This window comes from Buteo buteo, chromosome 9 (genome assembly GCF_964188355.1).
Source record: "Buteo buteo chromosome 9, bButBut1.hap1.1, whole genome shotgun sequence".
Classification (NCBI taxonomy): Eukaryota; Metazoa; Chordata; class Aves; order Accipitriformes; family Accipitridae; genus Buteo; species Buteo buteo.
In genome coordinates this window covers 43288426-43304033 of record NC_134179.1, presented here as the reverse complement: position 1 = coordinate 43304033, position 15608 = coordinate 43288426, and the positions used below count along the sequence as shown (strand labels likewise).

Genomic DNA, 15608 nt, shown 5'->3' with positions numbered 1-15608 from the left:
CGCACCCATCAACAGGTTAAACTCCCTGGCAGCCCCGTGCCAACGTGACTCTGTTTACCACCCCGGGTGAGTTATTTATAGGGTGGCCTGGTTTGGGCTCTTGATTCAGCATTTGTGCGTGGGGCACAGCCCTATTTATAACCCCCACCCAGGCGCAGGAGGCAGCTTATTGACCCCCTAAGTCTCCGTCTGCCTTCCCGGGGTGCCCATGGCCCAGGAATCCTTCGCCTTCACCTCCTCCGCCCTGCGTTCACTGCGGCTCCAGCGAGAGCTGCTGGAGCAGGAGGATCGCCGGCGAGCCCTGGCTTGGGAATCAGCCACGCGACGGTTCCTGCTGGCGAGCCCCCGGCCCCCCCTGACGCCCCGCCGGCGGCCCCAGTACTGCCGGGACCCCGCTGTTCACAACGCCCTGTACACCGGGGACCTCCTGCGTGTCAAGAGCATCTTTAAGGATGAGACCACCGCCAACCTGATCATGGAGACGGTCAGCGAGGAGCTGGTGTGGTCGCCCGAGCAGGGTACGGGGTTGGGGTGGGGGGGTGTCCCTTCCCTTCCCCACTGGGTGCCCTGCAAAATAAATGGGGGGAGCTGGGAAGGGAGGGGTGCTGAAGGGAACCAGGGCAAGGAGGGATGGCTGAGGATGCAGCTCCGTGTGGGCTGGGGGGAGGAGGGCTGGCTGCTCTAATTTGGGGCTGGTGGGATAGGGAGGATGCCCTGGGAAAAGGGGGGGGGGGGGGTGATCCTGGGTTTGCTTCCCCCCAGGGCTTTTCCTAGCTGGGTTGGAGGTGGGGGGGGGATATCGGGGATCACAACCGGCCCCCTGTGCTGGGCTACGGGGGGGTTGGGGGGGCCCGATGGAGGGTGAGGGGTGGGTGGGTGAGTTGGCAAACCTAGGGCAGCCCCCGGCTGACACCTCCCCATCCGCCAGGGCTGTGGGTGCTGAGCCCCCGCCGGCAGCAGACCTCGGCCCTGCGCATCGCCGCCGGCCGAGGCTACGGCGACTGTGCCCGGCACCTCGTGCTGCGGGGAGCGGAGGTGGACGCGGTGGTGGGGGGCCGGGCTCCCCTCCACGACAGCGTGGCCGCCCCCCGCCCCGAATGCACCCGCCTGCTCCTGGCCTTCGGGGCCGACCCCAACGTGCTGAGCGCCGAGGGCTCGGCCCCGCTGCACCTCTGCACCGCGCCGGACAGCCTCCCGTACGCCCCGCCCACCGCGGGACACGCCCTCCCCTTCATCTGCATAGAAGGCTCCGCCCCGTCGTACCCCCCCCCCCTCCCCCCATGCTCCAGCCAATTCTGCGCGGCAGGCTCTGTCCGAGGGGGCTGGGCTCAGCTGCACGCCGGGCTCCACCCACCTGATCTGCATAACATGCTCCACCCACACGACCGGCCTCATCTGCGTGCCAGCCCCTCCCCCCCCCAGGGCACCCAGCCCCTCCCCCACTCCCATCTGCAAGCCAAACCCCACCCACCCACCGAGCCCCTCCCCCACCCTCACCTGCCAGCAAAGCTCCACCCACACCCTGAGCCCCGCCCACAGAGGCTGCCTCGTCTGCATGCCAGGCTCCACCTCCCACCCAAACCCCACCCACCCCCTACAAACCCTGAGCGATAAGCCCTACCCCTCACCCTGGCCCAAACCCCGCCCCCTAAAGGCAAGCCCCGCCCCAAATCCAAACCCCGCCCCTTAAAGTCAAGCCCCGCCCTTCCAGGTCCCGGGTCTCCCTGGTGGGTCTCGGTGTTTGCGACCCCACGCTGCAGCACCCACCTGCGTCCCGGTGGTCCCGGGGTGGGGGGAACCCGGGGGTGATGGTGGTCCCAGGGGTGGGGGAAGGCCCAGGGGGTGATGGTGGTCCCGGGGGGGTGCCCAGGGGGTGACAGGGGTCTCTGCGGGTTGGGGGTCCCCAGCCCCAGCTCACCCACGTCTGTCCATCCCCAGGTGCGCGGAGCTGCTGCTGGCACACGGGGCACGGGTGAACCTGGGGACGAGGGACCGGCAGCTGACGGCCCTGCACGTGGCGGCGCGGCAGGGGCTGGTGGCCCACGTGGAGCTGTACCTGCGCCACGGCGCCGATCCCGCCCGTCGCAGCCGCCAAGGCGAGACCCCCCTCAACGCCGCCTGCTCGGCCGCCGAGCGCCCCGAGGACGCCGAGCGTTACTACCAGGTGGTCGAGCGGTTGTTGGCGGCCGGTGCCGATGCCGGTGCCGCCGGCCGCAAGGATCACACGCCGTTGCACAACGCCTGCGGTAACGGGCAAGCCCGGTTGGTGCGGCTGCTGTTGCGGCACGGGGCCGATGCCACCGTCCCCAACTGCGCCGGTTACACCCCCATGGACTGCGCCCTCCACGCCGTCGAGGAATACCGGCACCAGCGCCCCGAGGAAACCATCACCCTCCTCCTCAACCACGGCGCCGGCCCCGTCCACCCCAAGGTGGGCAATTTGGGTGGGGGGGAGCGTGCTGGGGAGGGTGACGGGGTCACGGCGGTGTGTGCGTCCCCCCCCCTTGGTGACACATCTCTGTCACCAGATGCTCAAATTCTGCTGCCGCCACCCGCCGGCGCTGGAGGTGGTTCTCAACGCCTACGACCGCATTCCCCCCGCCGAGGGCTGGGTGGGGACCGTGCCCCCGGAGCTGTGGGAGGTAAGGGGGTGCGGGGTACCCTGACGTGGGTGTGTCCCCCCCCCACCCCCAGCTCGCTCACCCCTCTGTGTCCTGTCTCCCCCCCATCTTTTCCAGGAGCACCGGGATTTCTACGCCTCGGCGGTGCGCATGGCAGGCCGGCCGCGCCGGCTGCAGCACCTGGCCCGCTGCGCCGTCCGGTGGCACCTGGGCGCCCGCTGCCACGCCGCCGTCCCCAAACTGGCCCTGCCACCCCCCCTGCGACGCTACCTCCAGCTGCCCCTCGAGGGGGTCATCTCCTGAGGGTGCCCCCCCCCCCAAACAGGGGTGACAAAGCAGGGAGGGGGGGCAGCTCCAGCTCTCCCTGCTGGCCCTCCTCTCCCCCGTGTGTGTCCCCCCCCAAGTGCCCCAGTGTCAATAAAGGGACGTGGCGGAGGTGGCTCCTTCACCGTAGGGACCTCCAGGGCCACCGCACCGGGTGGGATGGGGGACTGGGGCGGGGGGGGGGGGGACAGGGCCTAGGAGGGGGTGACAAGCCCCAGGGAGGTGACAGCCAGGTCCTGGGGGACACAGGGCCTGCGAAGGGGGGGGTGACAGGCCCTGGAGGAGGTGACAGCCAGGCCCCGGGGGGTGGGAGGGCCCGGGGACGGGGGGGGGGGTCAGGCCCCGGGGAGGTGACAGCCGGGGGCGGTGACAAGCCCCGGGGACACACGAGGTACAGAGGCCCCGCCCCACGCCGCCTCAGGCCCCGCCCACCAGACCCCACCCCTCCGCACAGAAGGCCACGCCCGCTTCCGCCCAGCCTGGAGGCGTGGCCCGAGCGCTCCCACCCCCCCCATCCCCTCCCTCCGCGCCATCAGCGAGCGCCTGGCCACGCCCAGTAGGCGTGGCTTTAGCCGCGCGGCCGTGACGCACTGCGTGCGCGACCGCGGCCCTTTCCCACCCACATCCCCCCCCCCCCCCCCGCCTTCCCCGCGGCGTCGGCGGCGCTGTGACGTGGCGCTTCCGGCGCGCGGGCGGCGGCGGGACGCGGTGAGTGCGGGCGGGGCCACACCGGGAACCCCCGGGACCAGCACGGACCCCCCCGGGCCTGACAGGGACACCCCCCCCGGGACACCCTGGACCTCACAGGGAACCCCCCCCACTACCCCCCGGGCCTGACCGGGACCCCCCGGGCCTGACAAGGACCCCCCGCGGCCTGGTTGGGACCCCCCCGGGACCAGCGGGGACCCCCTGGGCCTGACAGGGAACCCCCTCGGGACCCCCCAGGCCTGGCAGGGACCCCCCCCCAGGACCCCCCGAGCCTGGCAGGGACCCCCCCCGGGATACCTCAGGCCTGGCAGGGACCCCACAGGGCCTCCCCGGGACCCCCTGGGCCTGGCTGGGACCCCCCCCCGGGCCTCCCCGCGCAGCCCTAGGCTTGCCAGAGCGCCCGTGCCCCCCCCCCCCCTTCACTCCCGCACTGACCCGACCGGGACCGTTTCACACCGACCCACGCCGTCCTGCCCCTGCTTGGCCCGGCCCCTGGCCGCCCCCCCCCCCGTCCCCTCCCAGGGGGTTTAACTCTCCCCAGCCGGGCCCTGTCCCGCCCCCGCTGGGCTGCGCCCCTTCCCCACCGGGGCCGGTGTCGGCCGGGCAAGGGAACGCTGCAGAAAGAACCGGGAAGGCTTTGACCGACGTTAACCGGGCTCCTCGCCCCGCTGCCGGCCGTCACTCTGCTCCCTTCCAGGAACGGAGCCGGTGCTTGGGGATGGTGTGACCCTGGCTGGGTACCGAGGGGCTTCGGGAGCCCACCGGGAGCATCCGCTGACCCCGGTAAGGTGAATGCGGCCCCGCTGAGCACCCGGCTCCTTTCTGCCCTGGCCGATTCCAGCTCGGGTTGTAATTACAGGTGCTGTGCTCCTAATTGGCACGTAGGAAGCGATAGCATCGTCCTCCTCCCCGCAGGGACGAGGTAATTACTCCTGAGCCATAAGTTCTGCTTCCTAAAAGAAATCCCGCAATCACTGAGGTGCTGCCACCTTCCCTGCCCACTCAGAGCTCCCCACGGCTCCCCGCCAGCATCACCCTGGCCCCAGCTTTTGCTGCTTTGGTATCTTGGTAACAAAAAAGAAGCGTTTGCAGTAAAGAAATCTCCCTTCCCTCCAGCAATTCGTGCAGCGGGAGCAGCGGCAGGATTTATTTTAAGGCTGAACGTGACCACAAAGCAGCCCTGGGGGTCCCCGCTGCCGCCGCACGGCCGGTTTGCACCTGGCACGGAGGCTTCGTGCGGGAGTTAAGGCAGAAAGAAAACTGAGAGGGGGAATCCCGGCTCCTCCAGCCCACTCCAGAGATGGAGCCCCCCGCTGCCACCTTCATCCGAGGGGTGGGGGACGAGGTGACGGTGGTGGCCGGCGTCGTGGTGCTGGTCCTGGCTCTGGTCCTGGCGTGGCTGTCTACCTATGTCGCTGACAGCAGCAACCAGCTTTTGGGAACGATCGTCGCAGCCGGGGACGCGGCCGTCATCCGGCTCGGCCATGTGGAACATTATGTGGGGACGGTGGGGGTGGCCGAAGCCCCGGAGCCCCCCAGGGTCCCCGAAAATGTAGAGGAGAAAACGGAAGAGGAAGGGGGGGCGGCAGCGGGGCCGGCGGTGGAGCAGGGGGACAGCGGCAGCCCCCCCGACCCCAGCCTGGAGCGACTGCTGGACATCCGGAGCTTGCCCAAACGGACCTCGGCTGCTGAGCCCAGCGCCCTGGGCAGCCAGGGGGGGCCGCCCGCCCCGGGGGAGAGTGACCTGTGCTCCGGCCTCATCAAGATCCGGCTCAAATTCCTTAACGACACAGAGGAGGTGGCCGTGGTCCGGCCTGAGGACACCGTGGGGGGCCTCAAGAGGTAAGTCCTGAGGGAGAGGGGGTACATGAGGGAGCACTGCCTGGTTGCAAAACCCCCCTCCTCCCCCCACAGCTCTTGTGACCCCTGCCTTGTACAAAACAGCCCCCTCTCCACCGTTCTGCCTGAGAACAGTGGAGGGTTTTCATCTGTTCTCGCTGCGCCGCTACCCCTGTGCTTTGCCGAGGGATCTCCAAAAATAAGGAGGTGCCGATTTTAAAATAACAAGTTTAAAAGACGAGACAGCGTGTGGTGGCAGTGCTGTCACTGTCCCCCTGAGCCGGGACCCTCATCAATTTTACCATGGGGGGGTTTCCCCCAGCCCCATCTCTGACCTCTTCCCTCCTTCTGCAGCAAATACTTCCCAGGCCAGGAGAGCCAGATGAAGTTCATTTATCGTGGGCAGCTGCTGCAGGACCAGGGGCGGACGCTCCGCTCGCTCCACATCACGGACAACTGCGTCATCCACTGCCACCGCTCCCGGAGTGCCACCACCGCCACCACCCTGCCCGACCCCAGCGCCGCTGTCCCCGATGCCGGCAGCCTTCCCCTCGGCGGGGGGAACCTGATGATCCCCACCGTCATGGTGGTGCTGGCGGTCGTCTGGTATTTCCGTATCAACTACCGTCAGCTCTTCACCGCCCCGGCCACCGTCTCCTTGATCGGCCTCACCGTCCTGTTCAGCTTCCTGCTGTTCGGGATGTACGGACAGTAGGGAACTCGACCGGGAGATGCCAGGGCCGCTCCCCCCGCCCCCGCCAAGCCTGTCCCTGTGCAGCACTCGGGCAGGCACTGCTTTCTTCACCGCAACGTTATGGTGACTGGAGCTGGCACGACAAGAGCTTGGCACGTCCTTCCCAGTCTTGGTGCTGGACTTTGTCCCCCGTCCCCCCCCCAGAAGGGGCTGTACTCCCCCCCCAGACACTGTCCTCCTCCCTCCTGGCCTCAAGCACAGCTCCGGGGAGGAGCTGGCTCTGGGGCAGGATCTTGGCCTGGGTGAATGGCATGGTGGGTACGAGCCCAGGGCCCTGCACCGGAACGGGCTGTGGCTTCCTCCCAGAGACTTTTAAAAGCAAATAAAAGGTGTAACGTCAGCCCGAGCGCTTGCCTTCCTGCCCGAGGGGTGGCTGCTGGTGAAACCGCAACTGGCTCACCACCCTGCTGCCTTCCCCATGCTTTTGGAAAGGATGTGTTTAAAAAAAAAGAAAAAACAGACAGCCCCACAAGTGGATTTTGGTAAATCGAGTGGCGGGAGCCAGGCTGGGCAATGAGAGGTGGGGGTACAATGGCCCTGCTTAATTACCTGTGGTTAATTAAGCAGGGTGCCAGCACCGCACAGCAGCCATGAGCCAGAGATACCAAGTCAAGATGCAGTTTTATTTACAGGGGCAGCCACAACCCACTAATGGGACACACAGACCTTACAACGGCTCAACTACCCGTACGGGATGGAGTACGTGCGCAAAAATACAAGTCTCAAGCCCAGGAGAGCCCTGGGCGGCCGCTGGCTCTGCCACATGGGCAAGGACACGGACCTGGGGGGGGAGACGGGACAACAGGGCATATCCAAGCCCCCCCCAGCCCCATTACACCCCTTGGACCCCAAATTGTGGCACCTCTCGCAGCCGGAGGGGCTTAGGTTGTGTCCGTTCACCCCCCAGTCACCGTGCCCTCCCCAGGCGGTTTGTGGGGCAGGGTCGGGGGGGTGCCCAGGGTGGTCCCCCCATGTTTCTGGGTGCCTGGACTCCTGTCCTCAGGCCCTGGGGCACGCGAAGGCCAGCTTGGCGTGCTCCGGTGGCCAGGCCCCCCCCCCCACCCCCCAGCCCAAAAGCCATGCCAGGAGCTACCACCGACTGCAGCGGGGAGGGACTGTGCAGGGGTCCCCACGCAGCTGGGGGTCCCCCCCCGGGGGGTTTGGGGTGCCCAGGGCTCCATGGGGACCCTCCCCCAGGTCCTGCCACAGCACTAGCCTTTAGCAGCAGTTTTAAAACAATAGTGAATCCAGAGTCGAGAGCACCATAAATTGCAAGACCCACCAAAAGGAGTAGCCACCCCACCATGGCATCAGGGCAGGGGGGGGACAACAGAAGCAGCCCCCCCACCCCCCCCAGGGACATATAGCCAAACTCGGGGTGTCAGACAGCCACTGGAGGGGTACAACGGAGGGGACTGAGCCAACCCTGTCCCTGACAGCCCCTGTGATAGAAAACAGCTGGAAGCAGGGGGGGGGTTATCAGTGGGCTGTGGGAGACCTGGATCTGGCCAGAGGGACCTGTCCTCCCCAGGCCCGCACAGCGGGGCGCTGGTCCTGGCCACCCCCCCAGCCAAAGACTGGAGTCCATGGGGGTACGAACACCAGCCAGAGCTATTGGGGGGGTCGCAAAGGACCCCCCCTGACTGCAGCAGCAGGTCCCCAGGCATGTGGGGATGGGGACGCAAAGCTATCCTGGGCCAGCAGCCTGGGGATACAAAGTAGGGGGGGCTTTGCCTCCAAGCTGGGCTGTGTCCCCCCCCCCAGGTCACACTCTGGCTGTGGAGGTACGGTGCATTTCCCAGCCCTGCCAGGCACACGGCATGTCCCTGGCAGGTTGGGGTCCCCCCTTCCCACACAGAGTCCAGTTTGGAGCAGGAAAGGTCACAGCAGCTCCCCCTGCACCGAGCTGGGGACGTAGCCCAGGGTGTCCCCCACAAACAGCCCCAAACATGAAGGATGCAGCATGCAGACCCCCCCGGCCCTGACCCAGTGCAGGCAGTGCCAGGCCCCAAACACCCCCAGCAGCCAAATCCAGCTGCTTACAGCAGATTAGGGGTGTATGGGAGTCCCCACTTGGCTCCTCTGAGCAGGAAAAAGCCCCCTCCACCATGCTCCCCCCCATCCTGAGCCAGCCCGACCAGCGAGTGCCAGCCCGGGGCATGGAGAGGGGGAGCAGCCCCAGGTTGGGGGGTGACCCCAAACCCCTGGGGCAGGAGGGATCTGCACCTCCATCACCCAGGTTCGGACCTGCCCTGAGGGCCTGGGTGCCCCCTGCCCCGCTGGGGTAAGGGTGGTCTGGAGGAGCGCGTGTGGGAGGGGGGCGCAGCTGGTTTTTGGGTGGGCAGTGGGAAAGGAAGCGCGGGTTGTGCCCCCATCTCCAAGCGAGAAGCCCCCCTCAGAACCCTGATGGGAGCCCCACGTACAAAAACTATGTCACAGAATAAATAGAGGCACCGGGGTGGGGGGGCGGAAGGAAGGGGGGCACTAATGGGGGCTCCCAAGTCCAGCCCCCCACCCCCACCCCACCCCCTGCAGCGATGGCCAAGTCCTCCATCCTCCGCGCCCCGGGTACCCGCTTTGTGTCCGAATCGCGGGGCTGCCCCAGCCGGGGCGGGAGGGGCTGCCCCGGCCTGTGTCCGTCTGTCTGTCCGTCCCCCCCACCATCAGCTCCGCTGGGCTCAGTTGATGTCGTCGTAGATGCTGGGGGTGTGGGGCGCAGGGGGTTTGGGCTTCTTCTTCTTGCTGGAGCCGAGCCCCGGGGCGCCACTCACCAGCCCCAAGTGGGGCTTCTTCTTCTTGGTCTTGCGGGACTCGGAGTTGTTTGTACCTGGGGGGGGGAGAAAGGGAGGAGATGGGGGTGTTAGGGTACAGCTGGGCTGGCAGAAGCCCCCCCAAAACACAGAGGATCCCTCCATCACCGATCCATACACAGGAAAATGTACCCCAAAACATTCCCCCCACCCCGGGAAGGTGTGTGACAAGATGTCCCAGCAGATACTCGAGGGACTCTTCGAGGCAGCTTTAGGTAGCCATTGTCTGTCTGTCTGTCCCCTCTTGTGCTGAGGAGACACCAGGAACACCCAGTTTTTCCCCCGCAGAGGGGTCTGCGCAGGAGGATTTGCCCCCCCCCCCCAACACTCACTGGCTTTCGAGGAGGCTGAGTCGGAGGGCGAGATGTCGGAGGAGCCGTCCCACTGCAGCCGGCTCATGATGGCCTGGCTCTCCGCCACCTCGAAGCTGTCGTTCTCCACGCTGCCCTCCGCCTCGGGCAGGGACCTGAGCAGAGGTGTTACGGGGGTCCCCAGCCCCTGGGACGGGGGGTGGGGGACGGAGTCCGCAGTACCGCAGACCTTGATACAAGGGGGATGCCGGGGGCTCGACCCAGCTCCCCACCACCCAGCTGGGTTGCATATCCCAACCCCGGCCCTCTGCTCCTGTCCCCTCCAAGCCTCCCCGGGAGGTGTCCCTGTCCCCAGCCCCACCTGAGCACCCCAGGCAGCCCCCCCCCCTCCATCCCCACACCAGGACAGCGGCCCTGGGACCTTGTGGACCCTGGGTGTCTGTTCTCACTTACGCAGAGGGACCAAGGAGGTAAACCCGGACCGATCTCCGTTGCTCATCTGTGTGCTGGGGACACCGCAGGGATCTGATGGAGGAGGCATGGGGTTGAGTCAGGCATTTTGCTGTCTGCCCCCTGCCCCCCCAAGCTCCCACGGCGATCCGGGCACCCTGGGGACCTCCTACAAAGCCCCTCGCAGCCCTCCACCGAGCAGGGAAAGCCCAGGACTCTCACCTGGTACACATCTTCTTGGTGTGCTCAGAGATGACCCCGCATTGCTGGGGAGAGAAGGGATGGGTGAGCAGGCGGAGGAGCAGCCACGTGGCCCCCAGGCTGCGCTCCACCATGGGTTCCCCAGTCCCAGTGACCCCCAACCTCCCAGTGCTGTCCTGTCCTCCCAGACAGAGCAGCCACCACGTTCCCCCAGGATTGGGACCTTCTGCCCAGTGGGGTGCAGGGCTTCTCTAGGGGAAGATGCACGCCCCTGTCACTGGGGTCAGATCACAAATGTCCCTGTTCCCAGCCTGGAAGCCAGCCCTGCTGGGACAGAGCTGAGCCAGGAGAGTCCCAGTCCCCTTGCATGCCGTCCAGGTGGAGACTGGGCTTATCCTGCACCCATCGGTGCCTCCCAAGCCCCCGCGGTGACCGACCCCGCGCCCCCAGCCACACACCGTGGTGAGCAGCGTCCGCAGCTCCTCGGGACCCAGTGTCTCATAGTTGATTCCCGCCGAGTTGCTGTACTGTGGGGGGGGGGGCAGAGAGCAGGGTCAGGGCCAGTGGGGGACAGGGACATCCCAGGGGGGACAGAGGAGGGACTGGGGACCGTCTCCCCCCGCCACCGCATCCCACCCTGGGCTCACCTTGAAGGGATCGGGGTTCCCGCCGATCTCGCCTGGAAGAGAAGAGGGGGGTGAGGAGGGTCCCTGCCCGAAGCCTGGCCCCCCCTGTACCCCCCCACGCTGCCACCAGCCCCATCCAGGGAGAGCTCTGCCTCCGAACAAGCCCCGCCCACCGCCAGTGCCCCGCCCACCCCAAATACCCCGCCTCCACCGCATGCCCCGCCCCAGCCCCATTCCCTGCCAGCATCCCAAACCCCGCCCCCGCCGCGACGCCCCGCCCCCGCCACCATGCCCCACCTCCGGGCGGCAAAAAACCCCGCCCCCCCCGGCGACAACAGCCACGCCCCCTCACCATTTTTGTGTTTCAGGGACTTGGACCTGCGGGGCGAGTTGGGGTTCTGCAACGAGAGCGGGGGGTGTTGGGGGGTGCAAGGTGCCCCCCCCGTGTCCTCCACACACCCCCCACCCCGGTCCCCTCCCCCAGCAGCACCCCAACACCCCCCCGGCCCCCTCACCTTATCCGATTTCCTCTTCTTTGCTATGGGGAGAGACAGAGAAGGGACAAATTTTACCTTTTCTGGTGGATTTAGCCCCAAACGCCGCAGCAGCCGCCACCAGCCCACCCTCCACCCCTGCTGGCGGGAGGTTCCCCTCCCCAGGGATGGGGTGGGGCAGTCGGGGACCCCCACACTCGGCTGCTCGCACCCTGCCACCCACTGCACGCATGCCCAGGACTGGGGTTCAAGGGCCACGGGGAAGCCGGGACGTGTCCCCCACCCCTCACGGGGGCCAGGGACCCCCGGCCAAGCTGGCACCCACACACCCCACGTCCCCCCCACCTTTCTTCTCGGAGCCGTAGGACCAGTCGTTGTCGTTGATGTCGTCGTTGTCCTCCTGGTCGCTTTCCGACTTGTTCATGTTGTTGCTGCTTGCGATCCTGTACAGGGAGGGGGAGGAAGGTCAGGGACCCACAGCCAGGATCCATCCCGCATCCTCCCTGGCACCCCAGGATCCATCCCGCATCCTCCCTGGCACCCCAGGATCCACTCTGCACCCCACCAGCACTGTCATGCCCACCCCAGACAGTCCCAGCCCCAGATCCAAGACAGGGGTCCCCGGCAGCCACTAAGGGAAGTGGGAAACCGAGAAGCCAGGATTCCCGGTTTGTTTTTCCGGGAAGGAAGGAAGCAGCGGGTTAAAGCAAGAGGAGCTGGAGCTGGGACTCCAGGGTTGGGGGGCAAGAACGCACACCCCCACAGTGAAAAGCAAGGAGGGGGGAGAGCCCAGGTGCCCACTTTCCACCCCAGGCTCGTCAGTGCTGAGATGGAGGTGCCCAAATCCTCCGCCCCGAGAAGAGACACAGCCCCACAGCCTCAGTCCCCCCTTGCACCTCAGTTTCCCCATTACAGAGGGGGGACCACCGGAGCTCCCAGCCCGGCTTTTTGGGGAGGACACGCTCACCTCCGGTTGGCGATGCGGCTGCTGTTGCGGCCCATGCCCAGGCACTTCTCCAGGTGGGGGGCGAAGCGGGAGGCGGCGATGCTGCGGCTGCAGTTGGGGCACACGCATTCCTTGTTCTTCCACTGGTTGTAGACCTGTCCGAAGATGTCCACGCCGGGCTGGTCCACGATCTCTGCGGGAAGCACACGCGTCAGCCCCCACCCCAAGACCCCTTCTGCTGCTGAGGCGACGCTGGCCCGTGCCACCCCGGCTCCGGTGCTTTGCTTTTTGGGGGCGGGGTGTCCCTTGGGCCGCTGGTCCCTTCCCAGACCCTCAGCTTGTCTTCGGGGGCCTGAAACCAGCAGCAGTGCAGCAAGGGGGGGGTCTCTCCTGCCCCCACCCACCCACCTGTGCTCCCCCAGGGCACAGCACCGCAGCTTGAGGCAGGATTTCTGGGGTTCGGTTCAACTCAGGGGTTTACAAAATGGCTCCTCTGGGATGGGACAGTCACATCCCGGCAGCACCGGCACTGCTGGGGGGGACACTTGGGCTACCGAGCGTTTCATCCCCCTGGGCACCGCTTGCGCCCCAATCCCTACGCACGGGGACGACCGATCCCTCCCCGCAGCCTCTCCACGGTTTTTCCCGGTGGCACCGGGAGCGGGACGCTCGCCGTCTCCCCGTTGCCAGCGTCACCCCGTCTCCGGGGGGCCACGGGGCGCTCACCGAAGTCCTTCATGCTGTCGGGGTCCGTGTCGTCCAGGAAGAAGTAGCCGCACTTGACCGCCCGGTGGACTTCGAAGCAGAGGCCCAGGCAGGCATCTTCCACCAGGTCCGTGTAGATCTCGTGCGCGATGGCCTGGGGCAAGGGGGGGGGCTGTTAGAGATGAGGGAGGGAGGCGGGGGGCACAGGGGGGGACAGACGGACCGTCCAGGGGGACAGACGGACAGGCCCAGGGGAGCCGCTTACCTCCAGTTTGCTGTTATCCAGGCCAGACAAAGACATATCCTCCATTTTCATTTGCAACTGCTCGCGGAGAAGTCACGCCGAACGCTCATAGCACAGGACACGCGGGGGTCTCGCTGGGGGGGGGGACGGGGGACAGGGGAGAGGCAGGGGCCACGCTGGCACTTCACTCATGGCCACCAGACCCCCCCCAAGCCAAAAGCCCACTTCACACCCTGGGGAACATGTAGACCCCAAGATCTCTGGAGTGCCTCCAAGCCTCCCCAAAAGGCAGAGTCCTGGGTTAAACATGCCAGGAATAGGAAGGCTGGGGGGGGGGGGGCGGGAATGGGGGTCCCCCAGCTTGGCACCAACCCCCCCCCCCCCCAGTGGGGTAAGTCAAGGGAAGACGTGGAAGGGTCCCGGATTCAGATCTGCTCCCCGGCCCCCCCCCCTGCCAACTTCCCAGGGAGGGACAGCCGCTCCCCAGTCCTTCCCGCTGGATAAATCAGGCCTCTCCCCACCGGCCACTATGGGGGGGGGGGCCACCCCCTACCCCCCCACTGCCAGCCCCCCCTCCCCACCAGGACCAGCCTGGGACATACCTGGCTATCACCAAGGCATCAGGACCCCCCCCAGGAGCCCCCCCCCCCATCATCTCTGGATTGCAGGTGGGCACAGGGGACTCGAGGTGCCCCCCCCGATGCACCCCAAAGCTGCCCCCCCCCCCCCCAGAGGGGCAGCGGGTTTTGCTGCATCACCCTCCCTTGAAGCTGATGGAGGGAGGGGACAGGGCAGGGATGGGGACCACCATGTCGTGTGTGTGTCGTTCCCCCCCCCCAGGGACCACCCCAGACCCCCCCTCCAACAGCAGGTCTAAAGACTGGGGGGGGGGGGGGGGCCCAAACTCACACCAAGACACCCCCACCAGCACCCACCAACGGTGGGTACTGGCCAGCGGTTTGCGTCCCCCAGTTGCCATGGAAGCGGGGGGGGGGGGGGGGGGCTCCGACCCAACCACTGGCACCCAGGGGAGGCGGGGGGGGGGTCCCATGTCACATACACCCCCCCCCCCAACTTGCACCCCAGCACCGGCTTCCGGACCCGAGCCGGGGATTTCTTCCCTCCGCCGCGGAAAGAGGAAACACCGGCTGGCACCGGCTCAGACCCCCGCCCCGTGGGACCCTCCTGGCCCCCCCCTGGCGCCCCCCCCCCGGGTTGAGAGGCTGGTGTGGCTCAGGCAGAGCCTTGGGGGGGGGGTTTGTGTGTGTGGGGGGGGGCTGCCTGGTGCTGCCCCCCCCCCTTCCCCTGCTGCAGGCAGGCCTGCAGGCAAGGCCTGGAGGAGTCGAACAAAAGGGATGCAGGGACCCAGCTGGGGGGGGGGCTGCACCCTGCCTAACCCCCCCCCCGGGGTGATGCCAGCCTGGGGAGGGGGGGGGTGATGCCAGCCCCTGGGGGGGGGCGCGCACACACACACACACCCCCCCCCGGCTGAGAAACCCCTGCAGGAGCTGGGTGCTGCATCAGGGCTGAGGATTGGGGGGGGGGGGCTAAAAGGGGGGGGGGGCAGCTGGAGAGGGGGGGGGGGGGGAAGGGGGTGTCAGGGTCTGGGGGTCTCCCACAGGGCGGGGGGGGGTCGCGGGGGATCTGCTGGGGCTGGGGGGGGGCAGGAGGGGGTCACGGGGGGGGGGGGGATAGGGTTGGGGGGGCGGGGGGGTCCCGAGGGGGGTCCCCCTGAGGGTCGGGGGGGGGGGCCCAAAGCAGAGCGGGGCGGGATCGGGGTCCTCCGGGGCGGGGTCCCCTGGCTCAACCCCCCCCCCCTTCTCCGGTGCTGCAGGGCCCCACGGCGAGGCGGGACCCCGGGAGCGGGAAGCTCCTGCCCGGGAAGCCCGCGAAGGGTGGATCGGTCGGTTACTTACCGGCAGGGAAGGCCCGTCGGGTCCGGGCCGCCTGAGTTCGGGTCAGAGCCCCCCACCGCTCCACCGCGGGGTCCGGCGGCGGCTCGCCATGCTCGGCGGCAGGGCCGCCCGCCCTCCCGGGGCCGGGGCCGGGAGCCGGGGCCGGACCGGAGCGGGAGCGGGGAGCGGGGCGGGCCGGGCCTGGCGCTCCCTCCGCCCGGCGGCGGCCCGAGGCGGGGGGGGGGGGGGGGGGGAGGGGGGAGGGAGAGGGGGCGGGGCGCCGCACCCGGCGCGCGCACGGCCCGCCCCCGCGCCCACCGCCAATGGGGTGGCTCCGTGCGGGGCAGCGGCCAATGAGGAACGATCGTCGTCGCCGCCGCCGCTGCCGCCGCCGCCGCTGCCGCCGCCGCGCGGGGCCGGCACCTTGTCGGAGGGCGCCGGGGCGGGGCGGGAGGAGGGAGAGGGGGCGGAGGGGGAGTGGCTAGGGGGTGGGCGGGGCGAGAGGGGGCGGGGATGGGGCGGGGCTTGGGGGGCCTCCCTCCGGGTGCGCTGGGGCTTCCATCCCCCCCCCCCCCGGCTCCCCCTACAGAGACCCCACGGGTGCCCGATCCCCACGGATCCCCAGTCCCTATGGACCCCCCCCCACCCCTACGGATCCTCCCCCCCGTCCCCAGGAATCC

The 15608-nt window shown here is 68.2% G+C and overlaps 3 protein-coding genes across 15 annotated transcripts; 2 read left to right on the top strand and 1 right to left on the bottom strand.

Annotated features, from left to right (window-relative positions):
* The first annotated feature begins 116 nt into the window (after window positions 1–116).
* ASB16 (ankyrin repeat and SOCS box containing 16) lies at window positions 117–3094 on the top strand. The gene is made up of 5 exons (XM_075036335.1): window positions 117–518; window positions 929–1196; window positions 1939–2431; window positions 2529–2642; window positions 2739–3094. The coding sequence occupies exons 1-5, from the start codon at window positions 209–211 to the stop codon at window positions 2922–2924; spliced, it is 1371 nt and encodes a 456-aa protein (XP_074892436.1). The 5' UTR covers window positions 117–208; the 3' UTR covers window positions 2925–3094.
* Window positions 3095–3601: 507 nt separating this feature from the next.
* On the top strand, window positions 3602–6586 carry TMUB2 (transmembrane and ubiquitin like domain containing 2). Of its 12 annotated transcripts, none has more exons than XM_075036346.1 (5): window positions 3612–3653; window positions 4351–4436; window positions 4539–4575; window positions 4770–5495; window positions 5847–6586. In XM_075036346.1, exons 4-5 carry the CDS (start codon window positions 4954–4956, stop codon window positions 6205–6207), a joined length of 903 nt encoding a protein of 300 aa, XP_074892447.1. In that variant the 5' UTR covers window positions 3612–3653; window positions 4351–4436; window positions 4539–4575; window positions 4770–4953; the 3' UTR covers window positions 6208–6586. The 12 variants fall into 12 exon arrangements, with proteins under 12 accessions (XP_074892441.1, XP_074892452.1, XP_074892447.1 ...); XM_075036342.1 differs by having other exon boundaries at window positions 3624–3653; window positions 4513–4575; XM_075036351.1 differs by lacking the exon at window positions 4539–4575 and having other exon boundaries at window positions 3611–3653.
* Window positions 6587–6848: 262 nt separating this feature from the next.
* Window positions 6849–15180, bottom strand: ATXN7L3 (ataxin 7 like 3). Of its 2 annotated transcripts, XM_075036338.1 has the most exons (13): window positions 14950–15176; window positions 13055–13167; window positions 12811–12943; window positions 12106–12277; window positions 11484–11581; window positions 11160–11182; window positions 10997–11042; window positions 10666–10697; window positions 10477–10545; window positions 10040–10083; window positions 9821–9892; window positions 9389–9522; window positions 6849–9073 (listed from the first exon to the last, which is right to left on the bottom strand). In XM_075036338.1, exons 2-13 carry the CDS (start codon window positions 13103–13105, stop codon window positions 8925–8927), a joined length of 1023 nt encoding a protein of 340 aa, XP_074892439.1. In that variant the 5' UTR covers window positions 13106–13167; window positions 14950–15176; the 3' UTR covers window positions 6849–8924. The 2 variants fall into 2 exon arrangements, with proteins under 2 accessions (XP_074892439.1, XP_074892437.1); XM_075036336.1 differs by having other exon boundaries at window positions 10997–11182; window positions 14950–15180.
* Window positions 15181–15608: the final 428 nt, after the last annotated feature.